At 42.5% G+C, this 27,919-nt stretch overlaps 1 protein-coding gene across 4 annotated transcripts in view; it reads right to left on the bottom strand.

Moving 5' to 3' along the window:
- LOC140347539 (tetratricopeptide repeat protein 28-like) overlaps positions 1–27,919 on the bottom strand; it is a 151,220-nt gene that overhangs the window by 59,602 nt on the left and 63,699 nt on the right. Inside the window, exon 1 of one of the 4 annotated variants that reach the window (XM_072434029.1) lies at positions 23,356–23,550. The exons of the other annotated variants lie outside the window; for them this stretch is intronic. Coding sequence (XP_072290130.1) covers positions 23,356–23,535 — 180 coding nt within the window. The 5' untranslated portion in view covers positions 23,536–23,550. Of the gene's footprint in view, positions 1–23,355; positions 23,551–27,919 lie in introns of those variants that run through there. 4 annotated transcript variants of the gene reach the window in all.

Raw genomic sequence — 27,919 nt, 5'->3', positions numbered from 1 at the left:
AAAGATAAGTCCAAAGCCACATTGCAGCCTCCATCACTGAACAAACTGTTCCAGCTGTGCTTGAAAAGCCCAGGGCTGGTCAGGTTTGTTGAGCCCGATCAGTGATCAGCAATAATAAGAGACACTTTCAAAAGTGGAAATCAATAGAAGCTGTGTAAGCGCCATCAGACCAGGCCACGCCCTCAGCAGCGGGAGGGAGGACCCCCACAGAACCATGGTGCCAACGTGGCCATTCTGAACTAACCCCCCGCCAGCTTCATAATAGAAGCAGACCAGAGCATCAGATAGGGACAGCAGGCTGCAGATTCAGCACACAACCTTGCAACAACATAAATACAGACATATAGCAACAGCTCTTTATGAAAATCTCCAATCTCGCTCACAGTAGCAGCTTTAGAAGTCATCTTTCCCTCCATGAGCTGGGTCTGATGAGATTCGCACTGGTGTTGTGACAGGTACAAAGTGGCCAGTATTTCCCTCTTTATAACTGGCGTTGTTGCACCAGACTGACCCAGAAATGTCATGTGTCGAGCTCTGTTCAAAACATGTGGCTTGCTGCACTGACGCACTTTCAAGGTGACACCGGAGACTCAGGGTACACAACATAAACTGCGTAATTTAATATCCAGGGATAACTGTCGGCCGTGACAAATTAGCTGGAGTAAAGAAAAAGTAAAAAAGAATGATTGGCCCTTTGTGCATTCTGCCCTTCAGCGTGCCAAACAGAACCACAAAACAGCACAGCTTCCACTTAATTAATTACATTTCCTGCTGATGCCAATCTATGTGTTTTATTCTGTGCTCTGCAGGCGGGGCTGTGTTTCCCTCAGGACTAAAGAGGGCAAAGGTCAGCTGAATTTTGGGTATTACACCCTTAGCCCGAGGCCAAGCACACATCTTTGGCCTCAGGGTCTCGGGAAGAGCTTCATGACACAGCTGTTTGTCTGTTACCATCAGAGAAATCTAATAATGTATAACCTTTTACTATTGACCTTATTGATCAAATGTGTTAGCTCCATGTGGCTCAATAAGGAAGAAGTCTATACTAGATACACATTTGCATGAATTTTGTCTAATTAGACTTTGTTTTTGTTTTATTCTATTTAAATTGTGGGTCTGTTTTTATCGCTTATCATTACAATTACAGTATATTATCAAAATAAATGTCAGTGAAGAAGTACACTTAAGATAATGCACCTTCTACATAAAGGTATATAGTCAAATATTTATGATCCTCTCATGTACTCCCCTATGGGCATTGTCTATTCCAGTGTCTGCTGGTAAAGCCTAAGCTCTTAATTAGCCCATTAGACTAGATGGCTTTAATGAAAGCAAATTAAACAGATCATTCTTTGTGGGCCTGATGATTGCAGTCTAAATGTTTCATTATACAGACTGAGGTAACAATAAGTAGATAAAGCCATGTGGTCTCAATGTGAAAGATGTAGTAGAAGTCCTCCCAGCTGTGAAGCATTGATTCTCCAGCTCTCATCAAACTGGTAACCGTTGCTGGACTTCAAATTGAAAAAGGTCATATTCAGGTATGTGCGATCAATGCTGAGCACTCAGTATTCTGTGTGTCTCACATTATCTGACTGCAGGAGACTTTCAAAACAATGACTAAAGACAAAGAAAAGCCTCAATAAAGAAGGTCAGGGCTTGTGATCGGGAGGTGTCACACGGAGCACATCCATCTTGACAGTTAAAGTACAACAGAGGGAGAAAAGTAATATTGCTCATTTGTGACAAACACAGAGATGAAACAAAACAAAAGAGGCTCACTGTCAGGTACTGGGGGGAAAATGCTGTCACGACACACTGTCTGATGAGGGAATTCAATTTTCTTTCTACTACAAGCATGTCCACCATTACTGACAGTTCTCACAAAGGAAATAGAGCAACGCAGTGTAATAAAGCAGAAGACAGAACAAGCAATATGCCTGCCTGTGTAGCTCACTATTGTTTCACTTAGACTCCGGTAAACATCTTGCATAATAACATTGCTTATTAATACGCTCAGAGTTTAGTGAGAGGGGAAGGGGTCAGGCTGCTTAACAGATTTGAGTGGCCTCTTTTACCAGATCCTTGGCTGTAGAGTAGCTGAGCACTGTGTCGCAGCCACAGGGAGCGACTCTCAATTAAACTGGGCATTAATTACAAAAGGAGCTTTAATCAATCAAGGACAGATGGTGAGCATAGTTTGCAGATCATTTCACACCTTGGCTAGAGGTTATGGGAAAATATTGAGCACGCTTTTTGCAAACACGGACAAATTATCAATGTCTCTAAAAGAATCCCTTCTCATATAATTTAAAATTAAATGATGTCATTGGTTTCACGGTGATGACCTATGGCAGCCACTTGGCCGAAGTGCAGTCCTCCTCTGGCCTGAGGCGCACATCCTCCATCTTCATTTGTGCTCCCTTAATTAGCTTTGACAGTGAACTCAAGCATGGCTGAAAAATACCCTCCTTTTGTAAACACTGACTGAGAGACACATGTTCTCAACAATGGAAACCCATAAGCTATTTAGGAGCCATTTGACACTGCAGACCTTTTAGGCACAATATGTCACTCTGTTGTTGTAATTTTAACTCAAACAGGGCATTTTCTGTCAGCTAAAACTGAGAAAGCTTAACATTATGAACAGATTTTTTAAAAACTATACCTAGTGGGATTCCATGTTTTGCCCATGGACAGATAATACACAGTAGAGAGCAGGGATTGAACTGCCAAGCTAAGGGTAAAAAGGGCACACGACTTCAGTTCACAATTTGCTCTCACAGCAGCAAAAACTGAATTATTTGTACAGCTCAAACATTTAACGTACATGGCAAAATCACTCCACAATTCCATAAAGTCCAGCAAGTGATTCAAGCACTCACAGTTTCATACCAGGCCAGTGCTTGTCAGTGCGGGGTTTATTAGTTTGCTCTGGCCTTCGACGGGAGCTGCTTCATCAAACAGGAGTCAGCAGCAAAGGGTGCTTGACAGTGTGGCTTCTCCAGAGCCTGAACTGCAACACTTCAAAAGGTCCACAGTCAGCCTTTATGGGAGGCTCTAATGAAAGGCATGGCATGAGCTCCAGTGCTTTTGATTCTACTGGTAAAGAGTCATACATGATTGAGTAAGGCCTCTGTGAGCGATGGAGAGAGAGGAGGGGAAGGGAAAAGACAATGGTGATAAAGCCCAAAGCGGTGGGCCTCGTTTAAAAGAGGACTGAGGTGGGTGAGCGATACAGGTTGGACAAGACACAGACGCCTCTTGTTATTCCTGCTCCGTCTCACTCATGCCCACTGCTGTCCAACCTTTCAGATCTCTTTATTGTCTATGACCTGTCTCTCTTCTCCGTCGCTCGATACAGACACGGCCTTGTAGTGCTGGGCTCATGGCGGACATGATGCATTGCTTTCACATACCAGAATCCACAATGATCGCTTCAGATATACACAACCAAATTCACAACACATGCTTGTGTATAGATGGCTAATTCCCTGTTGGCCGTAGACTCCAAAGCTTTTCATGCTGCATCAATTTAAAAGGTAAGGCCTGTCTACTTATCATACATATGACATGCTCCAGTGCACTGCTTGGGTTGGGGGAAATGCTGATTTAAAAGAAAAACGCGATTATGGCCGGACTTTTCATTAATAATGAGGAGAGTGGTCCAGCGTTACCGTCCTATTGAGAATTGTCACTCAAGCTCTAATGAAGTTGGATAGTTGTTGGAGCTTCTCAAGGGAGGCATGTCACGCCTACATATACGAGAAAAATGTGTGTACAATTTAACAAGCACACAGGACATTAAGTAGATGTGCCTATGTTTAAGAGAAGAATCATGACTGGCAATTCTAATAGGAAAAGTAATTGGATTGAGGAGGAGTCTTCTTTTATTCACTTAGTCATACATAAATCTTCATTCTCTCAGGGGCGGCAGGAGGACTGGACCCAATTTCCTACAACTATTGACTTTTAGATGGGATATGCAGACTTTTAAACACACAGATATTTCACCATTGCCATATAAATGAGCAATTCAAACATATATTTTTAAATATTTTAAAAGTCAAAAGTCCTATAAACAATGACTACATAATTGTTGTTTTTAAGTTCTAGACTGTCACACGGACTATACAGGGACTATATCACTTTTGCGGTATCTAAAAATAATTCAGAATATAGCCGCAAGCGGCAATGATCGGCCCTCGCCACGCCGCCGCCACACCGCCGCCACGCCGCAAGAGGAGGGGGCGCTAACGCGCCCCAATTGTCCTTTTATCACGCCTACTGCTGAATCTGTGACGCTGTCACATGTTCTCCCCTTTGTTTTACCATCAAAAAGCAATTTTATTTTGAATTCTTGAATGAAAATGTGGATAACTTTTGATGGTCCTGAAGATGAGTCTCACCAAATTTCAGGTTAATAGGGCTGACGCCCTGGGAGGAGTTTGTGAAAGTCTAAAGTGTAAACATGTTCTGGCCCCATTGGAATAACATGGGAGGTTTCGGTCATCGTTACGGCAACGCCATAACAATTATGACATGGGTCTCATTGACTTTTTTGATGGGGATGCTAAAATTGAGTTGTGTGTCAAATTTCATATAATTTCGCAAAACTAAACATTTAACCTCCATATAAAATCTGTAGGGGGCGCTGTGGCGCCAAATGAATTTATTTCACTTCAAGTAGGTTTAGGGCAAAGAGTTTAACAACTGATTCTAATTTGACGCAATTCGGACTTTATCTGCGCAAACGGCAGAAATTTTAAATATGGGAGATTTCTGAAATTTTAGTTACAGTTTGCGGCTTCGCCGCACAGAGACCGTGAGAGGTATCAATGTAATTTGGATAACTTTTGATGTCCCACTCCTCAGTAGCATTTTCACCAAATTTCAGCTTTTTAGGGCCAACGCCCTGGGAGGAGTTCGTAAAAGTACGACGTTTGGAAAGACTCCGAAGTCATGATTAGCCATTTTTGAAGCAATATGGCCGACATTTGGTTCGGGGGACGGCGTTGCCGTAATAATATTTTTTACTTCTCTTGTCACCATCTACCTCTGCGCCAAATTTCATGATTCTACGATCAGATTTTTTTTGGGTCATTTCCCATCTCTCAATGCATTTTTGGTACATTTGGTGGCGCTGACGCGCCAATTTTTTTTATTTTAGAAAAGGGAAATAGCCAGAATGTAGAGAGGCACGATTTTTAGAGGTGTGCAAATTTTTGTGACTTTTCGTCAATGTTCACTGGGTGAAAAATAGGGGGGTTGGTCCCGAGAAGAAGAAGAAGAAGAAGAAGAAGAAGAAAGAAAGAAAGAAAGAATAATATTCCGATGCGAAAACAATGTTTCCCATTTTTCAAATATCATAAACTATACATTTTCGGAAAGCGCTCGCGCTTTCCTACCTCATGGTGTGGGTCCCTGGTCACTGACGGGTACTTTCGATAATTTTGAGTGGGCTCCGCCCACTTTGTGTTTTTGGCCCTCTATACAGTAATAATGTTCAATTTTTGCATTACATGCTTATATGCACGGAACATGCAAGAGATGGGGAACGTATTCGTGAGCTACTTAGCGCAAATGAGTGCTTTATATGGGGATGACGACCGCTTCGCGGTCGTCATCCCAATGTAAAGTGCTCGTTTAGTGCGAACTTTTGCACGGGCTTCGCCCGTTTACAACGGTAATGTTCCATTTTCCTACAACTAATTAGTATGCACGGGGCGTGCATGAGTGGAGGAGTGCGTTAGTGAGTGTTTGGAAGTGGGCGAGCGCTTCGCGCTCGATTTCGTGCGCACTACGTGCGCACTTTCGCAGCCGTGCTTCGCACGGCCTTACGAGATTAATAGGCCTCTCGCCAGCTTGTGGCGCTCGGGCCTAAATATAGTGTGGCAGTATAGCCCGCAGGGGAGCCCCTGTCACTGATTAGACACCCCTGATAGGCGAATCGATCTAGACGTAGCTCCATAAATTGGCATCGGGTGACGTCATTCGCCCTCTGACCTCACACACTTCCTGGTTGCTGTGTCGCTCCATGTCGCTCCTCAGTCCAGGTGTTTTAGCTTTAGCAAGTGAGACAACTGTGTATGAAATTAATTGGTGTCAAAATGTAGTGTGCTGCAGTGCTACCATGGGCCCGCGCGGTGTGCACCCCCTGGGATGTACGGCGTGCTGTTGGCCAGGCGGCTACCTGCGGCGTCGAGCCTCGCTGTCCAAGCCCTAGCTGAGCCGTGTGTTACACCCACCTCGTTTCAGATTCATGGCCTGCTTTAGATAGGACCCTATAGTGAAGTTCTACCACTGTGGTCATACATTTCTTGTTCTGTAGATGCCGCGGAGAAGACCCTGTCTTGCCTTTCTGTCTACTCATAATACGTGTCTCCAAGTGCATGAACTAAATGGACAAAACTGTTAAAATAACGAACTATTAAACCTACTAAACTTAAACCTTGCCTCTCTCATTTCGACAACAAATGTGCGTGCTTTAGATTGGTCCTGAGCCATAATCTCAGGTGGCGTTGTTGGTGATTTGTGTTTGAAAACAGCTACAGAGAAAAATATTTAAAGCCCCAGTTCACTTGTCTACAATGGGATATTTATAATGAATGGGTCCTTGATCTCAGTATACCACACCGATATACATTTTTCTTCCCACAACTGGACTGGACTAGACTGGAATGCACATACAATTAGGGATGTCAAGATTATTTCGTAAAATAAAACATAGTAATCGTGACTGTTTTAGAAATAAAATAATATTTTTTTTGTTCAGTAAAAGACCTAAATGTAAAGGTGGTATGGACGATTTTTTTCAGCAATTTTTTTATCATATTTCCTCGTGGCGTGGATAAATCATTTGTCCTGCCACGTATCAATCATAAAACGCACCTACCACTCACCTGCAGCCGCGTCAGGCTCGTCCCCACGTTTCCACGTGCCTAAGCGCATGGATCTATCATAATATAGTTCCCTCAGTGTACGGGGCAAAATGAAGACGGAGAAAGACAGTTCGAGCTGACGCAGAAGTGGACGGAAATCTACGGGAGACAAGAGATGCGATGGGCTCCGTTGCGCTAATAAACAAACGCACGTGTGTGTTGTATCAGTCCGCACGGGGGAGTGCGCATGCGCACTTCCGCCTGCCTTCTCAAATCGCCAAAAAATCGTCCATACCGCCTTTAATTTTGTCATTCAGAAAGTTACATTTTTTAAAGCCGGTCACAAAATTGAGAATCAGTAACATGTTAGACCATGGGAAAAAGAAAATTAAAGATTGCACTGTAGTTCTGTGAAATTGTGATGCTTTTTCTCACAATAATCGTAAAAATGTTATATCTTGACCTCCCTACATACGATCACAATGGCTTAGGCTTCATGTCTGTGGGCTCTGTACTGATGGAAATAAACTTCTCCTGCGGTAGAACTCCACGCTTCTTCTTTCAACCCTTGGGCCACTTCCAATTATTCCTCAACACCACCCATCTTAAAGGTCCCATAACATGCAAAATCGACTTTTCAGAGCTTTTAACCTTCTTACATTGCTATTTGAGCCCAGAGTGTTTTTTTGATGTGTGACGTGAAAAAAGCATGTTATGGCACCTTTAATCAAACACATAATATGATATAATGCGTCATTTGAACCCAACAATCAATTTTGTGTCTCCAATTTTCATAAAAAGGCCTGTCACAACCTTTTCCTTATGATAGCACTGACATTTAACCCCTGGATTAGAGACAACCTTCTAAAAACAAATTAAAATGCTCACATGCTCCATGTCAATGACAGAACTCTACATGTTTCATCCTTCACTACCACACATCAAGGTTTGCCTGCTAATCATATAGCTGGATATCTGCCGCTTTGATACGTATCTCTCACATGCTGTGTGAATTTAGTTTACCACCTGCAGACTGTTTATGTGCAGAGAGGAAACTGCTATAAGCTCTATGGGAATCCACTGCTAGAATATGTGTCTATTCAAAAAGCATTACAGAAGGTCTGAAATGTGATGGCTCTGAGCGATGAGTCATTTTGTATATGCCAAAACACAACCGGGTTTACTGCACACAGCTGGAGGAATAACAAAACATATTAATTTAGCCATTTATAAATGAGTATGCTACAGATTAACGTTGTTTGATCAGCTTGGCAGGAACATACCAATTAGTTTGCATAGGCGGCAAAGCATCCCTATTTTGGTGCAAGCTCTTTTCAGAAAATATGAAAACAAACATTTAAAAACAGAAAGTAGCAAAGGAAAAGGACAGTGAAGTTAGGAGAGCATGGAGAAAATGTAAGGGCAACCAAGGCATACTCAAAGTCATTTCATACAACATAAGCTTCAGCAATTTACTGGAACAAGCAGCCACACAGCGATGGGAAAAAGATTGATCCGAACAAGCCAGACTGTGTTTTCTTTGTTAAAAGTAATTAATCATTGTGACCACCAAGGAATAATCTCTCAAAGGCAGTGCAGTTCCTTTGCCTGTGTGTTAGTCACATAGACAGCCAGCAAGGTGCATATAGTAAGTAGGAAGAGGATGGAGAGGGTGTGCCAGGAAAAGGCTGTAAAAAACGGGATGAAGAAAAGTGGTAGAGACAGAAGAAGCATATGCACCCGGTATTATTTATTTTTATTCACATGCCTGCGTTCAGGAGGAGCATAGGGCAATCCATCATAGGGCCTTATCCACACCCAGCACACAGCTACAGTGCTGTGTAAAGGGCAAGTTCTCTATGCAAAATGCACACGGCAAAAGTTTTAGTATGGTTAAAAATTACACATGCTATAACACATGAAGTATTCAACTTTGTATTAGAGGTGGGCACCTATTCACCATGTTGTCCTTTAATCTGTTATCATTTTAAATTGCATTTCAAGATGAAATGTCTGTTCTTGGTCTTGGGTTCGATCAAAAAAATTTCCCCAAAAATGCGACCTATACAAATACGGTCCATGCATCTTTATTGTTATTTGGCCGGAAGACTTCACCCGCTTGTCTCCATGGATGCAAGTTTAATGCTAGACTGTGAAACATTCCAGGCAAAGCACTAACATCTCCATGGAAACAAGCAGAAAAAGTCACATAGTGTACCTATATATGGCCTTGAAAAAGGACAATACTGTACATGTAATAATGTTCTGCATTTTTACACAATATTATATGATTAAGGTTATTTTATTCACTTTGCTGATGCTAAATAAGGGTGGGCTGCCTTTTAAACCTGTGAGTATTCACACAATAACTCCATCATTGTTCAGTAAATGGCCTAGTTTGTTGCCTGGTCTGTAGTGCAATGCGCACATGCCTTCTACACCGTAAATCCCATTAGTTCACACACGAGCTGCCCTTGAGCTCACAATGCTCTGCTCCCCACCCACTGACACTGCAGTGATAACAGCAGCAGAAGCCCACCACCATCAGAGACACAGCACTGATCAATAACATGGTTTCATCCACACACTCGCTCAGGGGGAGGCCAATGCTGCGGCAGAAGCTTGGGGGGTCTTAAGGGAACGGGCATCACCCGCGACAGAGAAAATTGGATGTGAAATGGTGAGGGGAACTTGGGCAGAAAGGGCAAGAGGTATAGTACAGTCATGACAATACTACGGCTGTTTGCTTGAGTCATATTTCGCTCCTTAAGCCCCAGAGTTAGAAGGGCAGCAGCTGCGACAGAGACTAGCATTGAGAAAGCACTCATTGAAGGGCTGGTTGTGCAGCCCTAGGCCAAGATACTAATAGAAGCAGAATCCAGGGACCCTTCTGTGTGTCGGTGTGTCTGCTGAGGAGAATACTAAAATCCTCCCTCTTGTGCTAATGATTACCCCAAGCAAAGTGCAAGTCCGCAACACCACTTTACAAATGAACATTAGCTAAATGTGCACATTCAAATTAGCTTGCTGTCCGGACATTTCACTAGCTCAATACCTAGAGGACACAGGTGGCTAATAAGGGAAAGGATTCTATGGCTACACACATTCACCTTACTGCATTTGCTGGCAACATGCACAGGAAACACATTATTGCTACCATTTTTTTATACATAAATGACCAAAGTATGATAAATGGCAAAAAGGCACTGACCCCTCCCATATTGCAGGGGGTGTATATGAATTACCTATCTGGCAACCCAGGGAGTGATGACCCCAGTCAATGGAGCCAACCCTAGCACCATCATTTACTGAGCTACCGGCCCGTTTGAGACCCCCGCCGTAACTCACACACACGTACACAGGTCATGTTTTACTACACCCGCGAGGATGCTGCTCCCTCACCCCTGGCCAATTCAACCGAATGACCCAGACTCAAATCTAATTCTAAAGCCTCCATAAGCGGGATCTACCCAGGAGAACTACTGCTTTTTGCGGCTATAGGTCAGTGTGCTGTTTTTTGTTCACACCTTTATGGGGGAAGACACTGCACACACAGAGACACAAGCGGTTTCTTAAGCAGGACTCATAATTTATCATTAGATGGGCCCTGTGTGAGTGATGGTCTATTAAATAATACAGAATACAGACGCTGGAACATGTTACATCATGCTCACTGAGGTAATCATGAAGGATGAGAAGACACTACGACGCTCCGGTCAGCTTGGTTCAATCTTACCCGGTCAGTGGAAACTTGGAGACGCTATTTAATGCCAGCAAATGGGATGTTTTTCTCTCTTACATCCTCTGCTTTCAACTCCATTGCTAGATGTGACAACAAGGGCATCTGGCATTTAAAAAAAAGTGAGCAATATATAGGAGAAGACTTTAAATTAGTCGGGTTTTTCAAATTTCTAAGACACTTGAAAAATGATTTGTTGATTAAATACAACAGTTTGGTAGGGTGTAAGGATAGTTTGAAAATAGAAAAGAGAATTAAATCCAGATCTAAATTGTATTTTCAGTTTCCGTTCTGCTCTATTTTTTATCCAATTGTGACTGTGAGATATGAACAAACCTTGGAAGAGCTCTGTATGTTTTCTTGCTACAAATTGCTAAAAGGAAGACAATTGAACATTTTAATCATTCTATCTGGACAATGGCTGCTTAGGTACAGTATATAGGTCTGTTATGTCAGCACTTACTGTTCAAGTGCAGTTTCATATTTCGCTTACATCCACTGCTTTCTGCACTGAAAAATCTGTTGCTACATTTTTCCTAACTATTTCCCAACACCACCCATACCGCATCATTTATCATGCGGCAGCGTTAAGATAACATCCCATTCTAAGCCATCTTCTACTGCAAGTCTATGAATAAAGTTCCTAATATCCACCAGTGATGGCTCATTATGCTGGCCTATCACGCTGGAGTTCTTCTAAAGGTTTTTCTCTCCTGGGTAAAAAATAAAAATTACCCTACATACACTACTCTGGCATATAGTGCAACCAGATTAAGCATTTCTGTTTGAAACATTTTTCTGGCGTTCCTCCCCAGAGCCTAAGGAGAACGCAGAATTACAGTGGACCAGTAAGTGCTCCTCATTGGCCCTCCTTCTTCTGACGTCTGAACGCTACGCCACCCTGAGAAGAAGACCAGGAAAGTGCTCATCTGCTGTACAAACATGCTCCGCACAGATATGACGGCGGAGCAGCGAGCTGTTTACACGGCTAAGAGATCACAGCTGATCACTGAGTGCAAATACAAAGCATGGAAAGGCTGAGCAAAATAATATGTCTGTTTGCCGTAACCCGACCGACCCGGTATGAAACTAGCCAACTGAAAAAAAAATATCGTCATTTTGTTGAAAAAACGTCAAAATCTTTTATTTTTCAATTATTTCACCGACTCACCGACCGGCCTTTCCTAAACCGCCATGTTGAATATTTTTAACACGTTGGTAAACCTATCTTTCATCTCAAAGGACTGAAAACACACTGCGCAACACATGTGCATCTTCATATTCCGTCCTCCACAAGCGTCTGTAACATAACTGATCACGCATAGATGTTGTTATATTGCTTTTTACAAGTTAGTTTGCCCGTCGGCGCCACTGAAGTGTCCATAGTACATGTGTTTCTCTATCATGGTGTGAAATTTGACTTACGCAATACATTCTGGGATTGAAACACGCCCAGCAGCGTCATCATAACAAACATGGCGGCGCCCGTGTCCCCCGCATGTTCCCCCCGCTCGCCTTCGCTACCAAAATAAAGGATAGCGGCATACAAAAGGTTGATTAAAATATCTTAAAATCGTGAGATTTAGTCTCCCGATCGGGTTGATAGAGACGTTTTCCGTCATTGACTGTTGAAGCCTGACCCCTGGCGGTCACTCCGAGTCAAAAAATGGCAAAATTTAGATCTTTTTTTTGCCTTCAAAGTAAAAAAATAAGAATTTGCCTACCGTCCGACCCACTTGAAAAATGTTGACTCTTACAGCAAACAGACAATTTATTTGGGGCAGTCTAACAAGTGTTCTTTTTTTTATCAGAATAGATGATCAGTTAATATTATGATGATCAGTTAATATTATAATGATAATAATAATAAAGTCCAAAGGATATCATAATAATAATTATTATTTTTTAAATAAGATCTGACTGCAGTTTGAATGAAAAAAAAAAACCTAAAACCTATATCCCTGGAACAAATGTAATAGAAATGATCATATTTTCAGTCACAGCTGATTGTCTAGTGTTAAAAAGTCCTCACTGCTTGTCCAAACATCGGGCACGTAACGGCTTGGATATTTATGCTCCTCCTCCAGTTAACCAATGAATATAAAACCAATTAAAAGCTGGACTCTAGGTAATAAAGATAATTCACCCCGATCATGTCCTACTCAGATGAAAAGTAAAAGCGGCGTCAGTCTCGGGGCGTGGCGCAGGCATGGATCCCCTCTCCGTCTGAGCGCTCTTATTACAGCCGTTACCGGGAGAGACTGCAGTAATTACTCAGCAGCTCACAACACCTTTTGGACTCTGGGCCAGATTCGATGTGCTGCTCCAAATGTCACACACCTTAGCTGGCAATTAAACAGTGCTCTCCCTTCAGTGACGATTTTAATGGGTTTCTTCTGTTCCAGAGAAGCTGGGTGGGATTCTCATAGCACAGATCTGTATTGTGTCTGAAAAGAGGATAATTATTTCATAAGGGCATCACTGCTAATGAGAATGACATGGCTTTGTAATGCAATGCTAAAAGACATGATAGAGCAGGGTTTTGTTCAATGTGGAGTAAGCACCTGGCTCAAGAATTCCCTACAACGTACAACTCACTAAATCATTTTAAAACTTAGGGCCCAATGATAAAACAAATCATTACATATAATAACAATGCAGGATTATACAGAGTATCAAATATATAACCTCGCTAATCAAATGTTTCACAATGTTAATTTGCTGGTATTGCAACAGTAATTTGCATTGTATTGTACAGTGCCTTTGAAGATGGCACTTTCCTTTGTCATACAAGGAGAGATATTGTTCACTAATTGCCTTCAATGAGTCAAAACACAGGGGTCAAAGGTCAGCCACACTTAATGCTTACACCGGCCAGAGCAAAGTCAGACACCAGTCTCCTGTCAAAGCTCATTCAGCCACAGTCTGCTCACCCGGAGTCACGCTGCAAACTAAGTGTATAGTCCAATTAATAGGGCACTATCTGCATGCATGTCACACTGGCAGCTGCCTGGCCCCTCCCTTCTTCCCGGCCACAGCTACAACTGGTGCTCAGTGTTTATGTCACCTCTTAATTGCATTTTTCCCCCTCGACGGTAGAGGTATGGCATTGTGCAGACGCCCTGAGGAAGAAAAAGAAGGTCAGGCTGCCAATTTAGAGCTGGCAGGTCGAGAGTAGCAGCGGCACTTAGTTTCGCTTGAGAAGAGAATGGAGGGCTGCTGCTCGTCTATGGAAACCAGGACAAACAAAAGAGATAAGTGAAGGGGAAAGGAAGACAAATCCCCGTTCTCCCTGTGCTGTCTTCGGGCTCAGGAGAATGACATGGGCTTATACAGAGGAGCCCACACTGCACTGCCTACCTGTGATTGAACAGGGACGCACCAGAGCAGAGGAACGGATTCTGTAAAGGACAATTTGATGTCCTGAACCTCGGAGAATACAGAGCAAATATATCACCGATATACACACATGGTCTGGGCTGGAAGATGGGGAGATGAACAAAATCATCTGCCAAGTGCCAACTTAAGTCTGCTCTAAAACATAACGGCGATCAATAAAGTTGATGAAATATCACCATCATATCCATGTTTGATCAACCTCCTCAGTGCTTTAGCACAATGAGAAATTGCATTATTATTGATAATAATCTCTTTAACTTCACAGATGTCCCAATAAGAGCTGGGTGCTCTAAATCTAAAACATTTATTCAATTCAATTGTTGAATTTAGTCTTTTATAGTTTTGTTCTGCTTTATTTGAATGGTATAAAAGAAACTTATATTTCGTCATATTGCTGCAACGTCACAACATGGCAAATGTACCTATCTCCATGGAGACAAGTTAAAAGTCAGATCTGTGGACCGGGACCCCCCAAACAGAAAAGTTACTTAATGCACTTCTTATAACAAACCAAATGTATATAAAATGTACAATTAAAAAGGCTTTACCCTCACTTACAGAATACAATTGTATTGTAGTTCTTACAATATGTTAAACTTTTTCCAATATTGTACAGTCTTGATGTAGAAGTAAAACACTGCTGTGGCACAGTTATAGTCTTTGTTCCAGCAGCACAAAAACTTCACAAAAGAAATATAATTCAGGACTTTTCAAGCAAAGTTTCGCGTCCTAGTTGTCTGGCCTGAATGCGGTTATATTCAATGGCTTTCTATTTACAACTTATTTCCATTAAAACTCCTCAATGGCAGTACAATGGTCAAAGGAAAGGCGAGTATAGAATAGTAATATAGAAAGAATCAAAAGAGGACAAAGATATAATTAAAGTACATTTGAGCACCACTCACCAAAATGAAATCTGACAATGAGTAAAACTGCTGAGAATTTTACTGCTTCAAAGAAAAAAACACATCTGACCAGGCAGTTCAAGCCATCGGGGACACCGAGAGCAGGGCTACTTGAGAAGCAGCGGGTATAATCTCTATAGATCCCTGTATTTGCATTCCAGTGTGTCTAGCCTGAGCTGTCAGTCTGTGTCTCCAGTTTCTGCTGGTCACAGTCCAAAATGTCAAAGCTGCGAGTTGGAAGGACATGGCAGCTCTGGTCAGGGGTTCTTCACGGGTCAAGAACTGGGTCCAGCCCAAGAGGATGTTTATGGAGAAGGATGTTTTCTGAATGCGTTGAGCCATGAAGGTCTAGTCTGGTCTTTAATGCAAATATCCCTGTGCTGAACACGAGAGAGCTCACAGGCTAATTGTCAACTGAAAAAAAGTTTAGCACCCTATGATTTCTTACCAGCAGAACAGCAGCACATTGGGCATAGATCACGGAGCGAGTAAAACCGAGCATAGGTGCAGGTGAAGAGGTGAGAAAGTCGGGTCAGCCTTCAAAGCTTCGCCCATCACTGCAGTTTGACCTGTCTGACCCGCGGAGAACACACTGTTACACAACTGCAAATGTTGCCACATGACTCCTGCAGCTGCCTCTGCTCCTCACTCAAAACCATCTTTTACTGAATCCAGACAAACAATGGCTGTAATTGACACTTTGGTTCATTTCAGAGTTATATTTACCACAGCATCCAGACAATACACACGCATTATAAAAAACATATGTTAACTTCTAGACAAAAAGCCCAAATGCATTAAACTCGATTCAAAGTAAACAAAGTAAAGGACATAACCACTGCTGGGAATCAGCAACACTCAGCTTTCAACTGGGCAAAAAGCCGCAGGGCTCTTTGAACACTCTGCCCTCAGCTGCGAGCGTCTGAGTGCAGACCCCGAGGGAACTCATAGCCAGGCAACACCAGCGTATGTTTTTCAATACACACCCAGTGACACAAACTCAAAGAGCTGCACTTTTGAGAATAAAACAACATTTGAAAAGACACTGCTGTGAGGGACGACGGTGTCCACAAGGCTTGGGACTCAATGCCCAAGAGGAGCTGAAGAAGCTATCAGAGGTCATTTCTGCATGGATATAAATGCTATTAACACAAATGAATAAATGCCGTTTCAAGGTCTGCCTTCTTTAGGGCGTCTGTATATCCTTCTGCAGAAGACCTTTCCATTGGGATTGGTGTCTTTCAGAAGTGCTGAGTTTGATGCTTCTGGATCTTCATGGTCTCTGAGGAGCAATTACGGGTGCGCTGTCAAATACCGGGATGTTCAAAAGGACCTGTTCAATGCCTGAAGGGCCCTTTCGCACCCTTTGAAACCCCAATTTGAACCCCTGTGGAAGTTGGCACACACGGCCCTTGAACTTTAATGAACAGAGTACTAGACACACCCGGGACAATAATGAAAACAGCATCTGAGTCAACAGTGTGACTCACCTATAGCTCAACCTATCAACCTCCAACAGCACCCCAGACCCCTGCAGCTACACCTTTCAAAGACGGCCTCCATCCATTTCCTCTTCCCTGTGCATCGTCCCTTATTAGTGCAGGGAATCCAATTCTGTGTCCGAGCATTAGCCTAGTGGCCCACCCACATCTGAAGAAGCCATCATCAATGATGACTCAATTCAATCAGCTTTTTTTCTTTTTTCTGCCAGAGGCTTAGAGACCACAGCGGGACCAGTCTAAACGCTCCTCATCACCAGCTCAGCGTGCGTTTTCATAGGTGTGATTGCGGTGTTAGGCCTCCGTCCTAATTAATTGTCTCCTGGGGTCACAATGGCACAACAGCAAAGGGTCCGTTAACAGCTCCAGGTTCCTAAAGAAGGAGATAGTATATGTAAAACAGCACAAGACAGAAAAGTGATAAGGCAAGCAGGTGGTCGAGTGGTTCAGGCACAGCACACGTCTGCCAGGCTCCAAGTGCAACAGTGACATGGGTTTGTAAAGAAAATGCAAGCAGGTGGCACTTAGGCCAATTAGCTCCGGCCCGGACCGGATTGCAGGGGTGTAAACGGGGGCATGAACATCACATCAGCGGCATGTCGTTGGGTGTGATTGGCGTGCGGCCCGTCACCTGGGTTCTTCAGGCCCAGTGACACCCGGCCTGATAACACGCAGCATCCTCCCTGCACTGATATTGTGAGACTTTTTCACACCACGGCAGCCGCCCAGCTAATTATCTGGGCTGAACATAGCACACGCGGCTAATGTAAATGTCAGTATGTAAAAGCGAGACTGAGCCCTCATCAGGATTGCTTTGACTCGTGCCTCAGTGATCACAGACATGTCGAGTGCGAAGCACCAAGTCAAGCACGGGTAAATGGAAGCTACATTCTTTCATACATGAGAAGTGTTGAATTATTTATACTTGTATTATCTACTATAAATGGCATTTGTCCAAATTGCAATTTCTTATGAAGCCCCTCCCACACCCCAGGCCACTTGTTCATATATGTCAAGGCTCGAATAAAGAATTCATCAAGGTAAACACAAGGGAGGTTAATGTGATTCAGCCCACAATAACCTGTGACAAATTCACTATACCCAGAGTGAAAGAAGGTAATTGTCTAATTTGGAGTTCAGAAGATAGAACCAATTATATAGTTGATATGATTTTGAAAAAAGAAACAGTGAGCGAAAATATTACTCAAGTTATTATTATACATATTTTTAGAATAACAATAGATATTTCAGTAAACGTTTGAAATTTATGTTCTGACAATATCAGTGTCTTTGTTCTGTATTAATTTCAAATTAATATACAGTTTAATTAGGATCTAATAGGCCAAGAGCATGGTAATAGCAACATAATGTATTTTTAATTGCACTCACTGCACCTTCTCCATCATATTACAACAGTAATGGCTGTAGCCTTGGCAAAGCAGAGCCATGCAGCCGCATTGGGCTCCACACAGTAGTACAGCTTTTCCTTCATGATGGAAAACCATGTGTCTATTCTGTGTTTTTCATTTTTGGGAATAATCCGAGAGAGTATCCAAGGCATGAGGAGATTTATAAAGTGTGCTTGTGGGGGGTGAGTAAATGTAGGCCCAGTGCTGTGTGTTTCAATCAGATTGAGCGGGTGCAAGCGCAGCACATTATTCTCTTCTGCTCTGCATAGCGCTGTGCTAGGCTATGTCCTCCTGCTGTATTAGCGTGATGTATGACCCGAGTGCTGTACTACGCCACACCACGACACACACACTCAACACACGGCTCTGAGCTGCCTCTGCATTCGCCTTTTTCATTCCACCTGTCAAACAGTTATTCATCTCACATTCCCCTTGTGCCGGTCCCTTCTCTGCTACCACAAGCTTTATCTCCACACCCTCCTCTCCATCTTTCTGCCCCATTGTATCCATCACTTTAGTTTGTCACGCAAAGTTTTCTACAGTAGCTTTGTCTTTCTTCAAAAGCATTGCACAACAAGGAATGTTCACCTTGCTACACTTTGTCATATTCTCTTTTCTTGTAATGAATTATGCTTGAGACTTCCACTGAAGTGCCAGAAAGTGCAACTAACAAGATCAGAGGGGTATGACATGTGCCCACCGTATATGGTAGTGGTGACATGGAGTGATGGCTCTTTCTGGAAGTGGAAGCACAGTCTATGACAAGTATCAGAAATGGGAGAAAAAATACCTTTTCAGATCTACAAAGTAATTCTGCATAACACAAGCTGTCAGTTCAGAAGCAGTGTGCAGAAGAGGAACGAGCTCTGCAAAGGGAGGGGGACAAGGCAGGGGTTAGAAATGTAATCTGAGAAAGACATTACACTCACTTATGGATGGCTTTGAGTGGCAATTTTTTTCCAAACAATAATTTGACTCAATATTATTTATGGCGCTCCAATAAGACAAGGGACAAAAGAAAGGAGTGTCAAAGCAAAACCCCGGCTCTCACGGTGCTTCCATTAGCTCTGGCTGTTGGCCACAGAAATACTTAATGAGATAGCAGTGTGTAAGCCCTGGCTTTGTCATGTTCTTTCATGTTTATATGTCTTATCATTACACACCACTAGATCACAGTTGACGGCTGCTTTAATGATGTGTGAATAAAAAGTGTATAATGTCACTGACATCTATGTAAAATATATATGCGAAATGTCTAATAAATTATGTATGTTTTAAATAATAACTGTCATCATAAAGGAATCATTAAAAAAGACTTGAAATGAACATAACTAACGGGCTTTGGCTACAAAACCCCTTTTTAGAAGCTAGCTCAAAATGAGAAATACCTTATTTTCTAACCTTTTCTACTATGGTCATTGGTAAAGATAATGCTGAAATTTGGATACATCCAAACCAAGCCAGAGCATAAGTGAGGCACTAGACGGGCAGAGCCTGCTTGACTCTCTTAATCACACGTGGAACTGATTCAATTCATTTGGCCTGGGAGCAGATATAGAGCCATTATGTCCTTATTAACCGAGTACGGAGGTGGGGCCACACCTGAGTGCTCTGGAAATGGGCAAACCGCGCTGCTTCAATGAGGAGGGAGGAGAGGGGCATCTATTTAAAATGTGGGGGCTAAATTTGATTAATCCATAAACTGATTTACAACATCTGATAATGTGCTGGTAACACTTACACGTGGGACTGCTGTGATTATATCAGCTATGGTTCATGGCGGTCTCAGATGAGGTGGAGCTGTGGGCTCACACGCAGAAGTGGACTAATTGAATTCCCTTTATTACAATCTATGATTTTTACAAGCCTTATACAACATATTTCCATGAACTAACTTGAACAAACAGAATAAAATATACACTAAATTAAGTTTAAAAAATCAGTGTTTCCTGATCAAACACAGAAAGATCAAATACAGTACAGGTGAGCAGGGCGATGAAGTGTGGGGGGAAGACTCTTCTCTGGGCTTCTGGAGCTGGACGAACAGTAGCAGCTCTCGGCTTGGACGGATCTCTGGGATGGTATTTCCGGAATGTTTAACCAAAGCCTTGGAAAGCTTATGAGATGCTAAAATTATACACCCCCGCTCAAGGCTTCAAGCAAATCTGTGAACAGTTACTTGCCACTCAGAAGAATGCAATGTATCTGTCTGTTTACCAATATGTGCTCTCTGTTCTGAAAGCCAGGAGGGTCACGTTCCTTTAGCAAGTCAAGTTTCTATTCACTATCAAGGTATGTGAAAGCGCTCCCACACATGGACACCGTTTGATGGAAGAGTTTTTCAGACTGATCAAAAAGAGGCTTTCAAAGTGGAGCCAGTTCTGATCCTACACTCACATGATCCAGGGGCTCCTTGGTTCAGAGCACACTGGGACTGACGTCAGACAAGATCACCACACAAAGCAGCCATCTGGAAAAACAGCACAACTGTTACCTGTTATACTGCAAAACGGGTGAGAGCGACAAACTCCCCCATATTTCTCTGTAAGCAATGAGAGCAAGTGAAGTTATTAATTACAGGTTGTTGAAGACAAAACTGCAGAACAAAGAGAAGAGAAAGATGGCCCTCTCTGTCATTATAGTTGCAGAATTAGCAGCTCCCACCCTCTGGTTAGGCCTCTCAGACACACGTGTCATTAGCTATCCATTCTCACCGCCTTGATTGATGCTCCCTCCTTAATACAGCCATGCGTCACTAATCATTTCATGAGAGACTACATGCAAAATTGTGAAAATTGACTAACCATTAACGAACCATTTATTCCCAAGGATGGCGTTAAGCGTCTTGCACCTACTTTCATGGAAAGTCCATCTATAGGCTACAGGACAGAATTACACTTTTTGTTAATAGATTTTTAAACAACTGAATTACAATATTGTGCAGGTGGAGTCCGTAATTGCAAGAGCGAACCGATCTATGTCGTCTCTACTTTTAATATAGCTGACTCTTGTGCAGACACATTTCTTATGAACAAATCCTACTCTTATGCCATAACAGATGACTGCATTCAAAACTCCTACACTTTCTATAAAATTGCATGGTCAACTTTCACACCAGTGCGGTTTGTCAGTAAGACAGTGGCCTCACTTTATAGGAGTCGCTGAATGTGTGTTAGAATGATAAGCTGAGACTGGGGGAATCCTGGGAAAGCTTGAGGCGTTTGTGAGTAATCTGACCCAAAGGGCAGGCTTAGGCTGAGCCCTGTACTAGAGGACAATGAGCCAGAGCAGTGCCCAAACTTACACAGTACCAGTTCCCTCGCATTACTTTAGACATGCTTCTGTCCAAAGAAAGAGATTACGCTGCTTTATCTCATTTTTATTCTGAATATTTACATGTGTGAATTTGACTCTGTATGGTCCGATAATGGTAGTTCACACACAGCTGCTCAAATGTGAACTCTTTAAAATAAATCAATTTCTACAGCTATGAGATGAGAATGTAATGCAAAATACATTTGCATTTCCCATTTTAATCTGCTTCCTCAACATGTTTGAGAAATTGTGCTGCCGCTGCCAAATGTAATATATTGGCTTCTTCTCTCCAAAGATAAACACTTAAACAAGGCCAACAGGCAGCACACCTCCAACCGGACTGTGACTGCTGAAAGATGAGGATTGACAATGTGGTGTGTGGCAATCGCAGGCAGGAGAGGATCAAATATGTATGAAGAAAAGGCATCCTCCTCTTGGTCCCAGGAGGATAGTCCACACACGTAATCTGTATGCTGTCTCTTCTCACACTCCTGTTGTCGTTCTTCAAACTCATTCACCCAGACGCAGATTATTTGTGCTTTTGAATTGAAAGATAACAACTGCCGACAATACGCTCAAGATCTTTCCGCACCTCCCGTCATGGTAAGGACCTGTCTCCCACTTGTACCACATGCTCTGTCGCCTTCCTCTCAAATGGCTGTACTTTCCCTTCCGTCCCACCATTCATTGCAATTTATGCAGTGATGTATCCCAGCACATCTTGTGACCACCTGTCATGCGATAACATTGAACCAATGCAATTACCAAGCAGGGGGTCTGAGCCTGAGGTTCAAGGCACCTCTTCAGCGCAGGCTTCCCACCTTATTACAGTAAAAGCTAAAAGCATGTCTACCAAAGCCCTTCTCAGTACAGTGCGGATGGAGACATGGCATATGCAGAATCATGCCAAACACAACAATGGCACAGGAAAGACACGGAGAAATGTGGTGTCATTAAAGTATGTGTGAAAGCTGACGGTGCCGCAGATGGCCACTGAACTGCAAAATGTTGCCATCTTCCTAATGGCAGCCAATTTAATTGAAAATCCACTTCTCTGTTTGAGAGCAAACATTAGACTGCAGAGAATAGCTGTAGGGCAATAGTCTGTGGCTAAATGGTTAGTGGTGAAAAACCAAGTGAGGACAGTACCGGGGAATGGCTGGAAGACAAAGATATAACATAATGCAAAGACAAGCACAGAATAAAATAGGTCAGTGATACAGATGGAGGATGGGGAATCACAGATCGGACGGAGATAAACCAGTGAATGAACAGAAGCTGGAGGGGAATAAAGGAGACGGACAGTGCTTCGAATAGAGGGCGAGAGGAGCGGCCAAACTACAAGCTCAGCACTCTTGTTCAGGCTCAATTTCCAGAACATGATTAGCTTGGAGTGATGATAACATGTAATGGTGACCAGAAGAGCCTCTTCTACGTTTGCTATTATTAAGACATATTCACTCACTTTAAATAAAAACAGCACTAGTAAATACAAACTCTTGGGATTTGTAATCATACACTTGCAGCTCACAACAGAATACTAAATGTCTGCTGTTTTATTACAAGGCAGCTCATAAATTAATTCCCTCATTGAAGGACTCATCTCACAAATACTCACTGATTGCACATTGTATCCTTAATTAAAAGAGGTTCTGCATTTGTTAAAATGAAGTCGATATTTCTGGCAAAAATGTGAGTCTTTAACAGGTAAATGATGTTGTCTGTAAAGTCTTTTCACAGGTAAAATGCACATAGGAATGAATATGAAAAGCATTGGATAAAGGGGAAGATTTGTCCATTTCTGCAGGGAATGTGATGGCTGGTTGACACAAACACAAGCCTCACTTAACTGCAAAACACTGCAACCAGCCCCCTGCGGGGAGCTCGGCCTGCTCCAACCATGCACCAGAGCAGAGAACAAAGAGAAGGGAAAAGGCATGAATACATCAGGAAGAAAGCTAATTGACTCCAAAACTCTTGTGGGGGTTTTAGGGTGTGTGAGCATGCACATGCCCTCACTATTCTCATTACGCTCGCCTTTTTTCAAAGTATAGCCTTATTCTCTTCCCCGGTTTCTTGTAAACTAAACTCTATTTGTCATCTTGCAGGGTTATGCCAAGGTTGATTTTCTTTTGTAGCTATAAACTTTTTGGAAAGCCAAGTAAAAAGTACATAGTTTAGTTTATGCTTGCATTCATCATCCCTTACCCTTGATGCAGACAGATCGAGTGCAGTGTGGCCACTCCCTGACCTCCTGCTGAGGCTGCTTAGTCCCAGACAGTGTCCTGGCCTGGCTCTACCCCAGAGAGCCACAACCTGCTCCCAGCCCTGCACCAGATTGAGTCCGTCTGTGTTAGCGCAGCAGCAGCTAATGCAAATACAATCCATCTGCTAATTCTAATCCATTCACCTCCAGTGATGTGCACGCACAGGCACCGATACGTGCGATAGTGGGCACACCAAACGTGATTAATTGATACCATCAGTATTATTAGAGAACCAATGTACTCCATCCCACCAGATCATCAATAAAGATAAATACAATCTCCAAACAAAGTCATGCCCTGGACGGCACTGTTTGAGAAGTACAGAGGTGAAGTACAGCGAAGTACTATACAATGGTGCCAATGCCTCCACATAAAGCTCGAGCCTGAGGAAAAAGATAAAGTGTGGAGACATGGAAGAAGGATCATAGGAAAGCAGCAGTTTGGGGATGCTAGAAGATTAGCTGTGGTTAAACAGAGCAGATACATGTACTAAATGTGTTGCTGCGTTGTTAAGCTAATCACACACCCTTCCAGAGGATTAGCCCATATACCGATACTTGTGTTAGGAAACCCTCACAGCTCATGTAGTTACATTATTGCCCTAACACTGACTTAGAAACACAGTGCTTTGTCACCGCTTCTTTTTGTCAAAATTTGCCAGTAGGGGTATGAGCTCTGACCCAGTGTGGCTTAGAGATATCGACCAAAAGCACATTTGCAATTTGCATAGTAGTGCTTCTTCACATCTTTTATGTCTTAGCTCCAGTGAATGCAAAAGGCTCATACAGCATTGTAAATTAGTTGGTACATGTGTGCGTATGTGGATGCAAGAGAATGTGGATGAGAGAATACATCCACTGAATTCACACAGCACATGCATGCTGCATGAGTTATTTCCCATAATCTCATTTAAAGCCCCTTCACACACTATAATTCAATTCTCTTTTCTAGACAATGACCATGTCATCTTAATCTGGCAGGTAGATTATACAGCATCCCACACAAGACTGTTAAAGCCGAGGAAACGCTGGGGCTATTGTGCACTCCTTCAAGGTTGGATAGGTGGCTGTAGATTGCTTTAAAGGATTGTTTCTGCCACTCAGTTTTTCACTTCTGTTTTTCCTTCAGTTTGAAGAATTCTTGCTCTTTTCACCATTTTGGATTTAGTGTCCCTGTGGCATTTAGTCATTACCCTTTAGCAATCCTAGTGATTTACTGCTGTAAGGAAAATCAAATTTACTATTTTTTATAAGGCTAGGCTATATCGAATTATTCGTGATATATCGTCATTTGCTTGGGACATTTAGGACCTCATCATTTGCGATATAATTTTCCGTACACTCCAGAGACTAACGCTTGGCACATTGTGGTAATATTGTCCATTCAAGCCTGGCTATGCCTCTGCAGTAGGGAGTATTATAACCTCTGATGATGTAGACCAGATAACAAGGACACGGGTGTCCTTGGAACAGTAGTGGAATCACTAAGTCACTAGGTAAAGGGTGCCAGGCACAGGCTAGCTGCTCTGGTTGTTTTAAAGTTGATCTTAAGCGACAATCATAAAAATATATTGTAACCTTATGATTTGAGGATTTGGAGCTGCGAACCAACAATTAGAGGTAACTGATTCACACTGACTCTACAGACACAACAAAAGTGCCACAACAAATAATCAGTTATGAGAATCGCTATTCTGGCCACACCTCCCTGAACTCATGGAGCGGCAAAAAGTGTGCTAACCAGGTGTACTGACCAAAGAGCAGGTGTGAGGGCAGAAAGTTACAGTGCAGCTGGCAGAGCTTGTATTTATTTTGTATCTCCCAAGAGACAGAACAGAGAAGACAAAATTGATATTGAATCAGTTTTTAGATTGTAATAATATCTAGTAGTCAGCTCCAATGCTGAGATGCAATGGAGTGGCAGGTGTGTACAAACTGTCTTGCTGTGTGAACCTGATGCTGCCCCATCAAGCCTCTCCAGCGAGCTCAATCGGATTATGGCTAAACCATTGAGCCATAACAGGGCCTATAGGGCTCTTCATACCTTTACCACTTATCCCACTTTGATCCACCAAACAAGGTTCCCTATATTCCACACAACATTGATGTGTGAGTAAATCTGAATGATAGTTGAGGGATATAAAGTAAATTGCGTGGTCCCTTTGAAATCAAACCGCTCAAATGAAAAGATAAATGTGTGAACAACGAGTCCCTGCTGAGTAATCCTGTTCCAGCACTATGGTCCGACATGCTCTGGTCCTCAGAATCAAAGCCAGAGCACGGCTTTACCCCTCCCATTTCTCAAACAGAAATTCTTTTGTGCTGTCCTGCTAATGAAAAGCAGAGACATTCCTAACAATTGTACATATAATAAACAGATACAAGCACAAACAAATAACCACACTGGGAACACAGCACAGAGTACAGTAAAGAATAGACAGAAAAACAGAGAATTTCCTGCTAAAACATCAATAACCTTTATCAAAAGATAAGTTTGAGAACATCGCACAAAGCACAGTAACTTAAATGAGCCATGGCCTCCACTCCAGTGAGTACTACATGCATCTTTTGAATCAGACAAAGACAAAGCTTGCATGTACAGTCCCCACTTCATGTGGCGTTACTCAACTCAAAGAGAGATTACATCAATAGCCTTTCGCTTTCATCCTTTGGTTTCTCTTTAGAAATACATAAGAGAAGAGCAGAAGGTTCCTTGTGCCTTCGGGCTCTTCCTGCGGAGGTCTTCTTCTCTTCTGATCAATCCCCTGTGTCTCTTTGTAGGTCAGCCAACAGGCCAGTGGAGCAGACCGGCCCAGTCAGACATGCTTTTCGCTTACCGATACTTTGGTCTTCCTTCACTGACCAGAGGGGGACTGACTCCAGCTGGACAGACTTTGCCTTGTTTCTCTTTATCTCCCCTGTTGCAGAATGCAGTTGTTTTGGGGTGACATAATGATATATTATCTTTGACTTACAAGAGTGACAATGGATGTGCAAGCTGCAAGTGCAGAGCAAAAGTCTGCTTATAAGACAGCCTATTATAGAAAATAGAAATACAAAATTGCAAAACGATGCCACACATATGTTAAGAGGTTTCAATATTTTATATGTTGTGTTTTGAGAAAAAACATCTTGCTTCGATACAAAATCCTTAATTCTCCTTCATCTGCATTGTACATAAATCACCATTCCTTTAGTTTGTGCCCACCTTTATAAAATCAATTGTTCTGATTCTGAATGACACAGTCATGTGAAGGTACACTCTATCCTCCAATGCCACTGGGGCATCCGGCAGTGGGTGGCACGGTGCCGCACAGACCCATCCACATCTTAAGCCATAGGCTTGGTCAGGACCTTACCTGGAGCATTGTTCCTATTGTGCATGTTTAGGGTTGATGGGAGAAACCCCCTCAGACATGCAAACACCACTCAGAAAGAAGGCTGGGGGTAGTAGGCCTGTTACGGAAACACAATTTAATATAACATATATCTACTGAAAAATGAAGAAACGATAACATGTAACCCGAATCTTTAAGAAACTCTGAGTCAAAGTTTATATATGGCACAACACTGTACAAAAGCCTGAATGATATGACTACTCACTAATTGCTTTAATTCATTAGGTCATTTATCCTGTATTGAATGATGTATATAAACTCTAAATATGTTTCCAAGCCCTTTACTTTGACCACATTTTCTCACGCAATATGCTTTAGCACTGGTACTGTACAGGGAAAGTGCCAGTATGTTCCCTGCATGCGATCCTCAGGAGGACTGCAGAGGAAGAGAGTGGAAGTCCATTGTAGCATCACAGAACAATAGTGTGCGAGCCAGCGGTGTAAAACTGTCTGTGGTTGGACCAGGTGTCTAGAGAAGGAGTCCCATGGGTCTTTTTTAAAGACATGCTTCAGCTATCACAACTGCTCTCAGAGCTTTTGAAGAGGGAGTGCACCATGAGAGGAAAACAGCACCGCAGCCTCAGATATCGCTGTGCAGCAAAGGGAACACGTGAGAGGATAATCAAGGAACACACGCATTCTGTAAACGCAAAAGATAATAAACAAATCATAACTACAAATGAATGCGAGCCATATAAAGACTTCAGAAATCAATATGCAATTTATTTAACACCAGGAGTCAGAGGATTCGCTGGAGGGAATAAGAGATAGGGGTGGGTTTTGTTTCGATACATGAGTCAAGTTTTCAATATTTTTTCGATTTTGTTGTGCCTCAGAAGAATAAGAACTTTTCAATAAACTACAATATGCATTCATGTAGACTGTAGGCAATTAAGTCTGGAGTTTCTTTGTCCGGATTTAATGATTAGACTGTAGCTGTGATTTTTTTTTAGAATTGAAGAAAAAATAATTGTATCTCAAAACGAAGCATGCGTGTCTATACTAACTATAGGCTTTTAGAACGTAAAATCACTATCAGATCACTCTGCTTTGTGCAATTTACTTGCATTTTTATTCATTTTGATATGTCTGTGCCCATTGTCCTGAC

Source organism: Eucyclogobius newberryi, unplaced genomic scaffold (assembly GCF_026437365.1).
Source record: "Eucyclogobius newberryi isolate DKJ021-1_F unplaced genomic scaffold, fEucNew1.0.hap1 SCAF_6, whole genome shotgun sequence".
Classification (NCBI taxonomy): Eukaryota; Metazoa; Chordata; class Actinopteri; order Gobiiformes; family Gobiidae; genus Eucyclogobius; species Eucyclogobius newberryi.
This window is presented reverse-complemented; position numbering and strand designations above follow the sequence as displayed.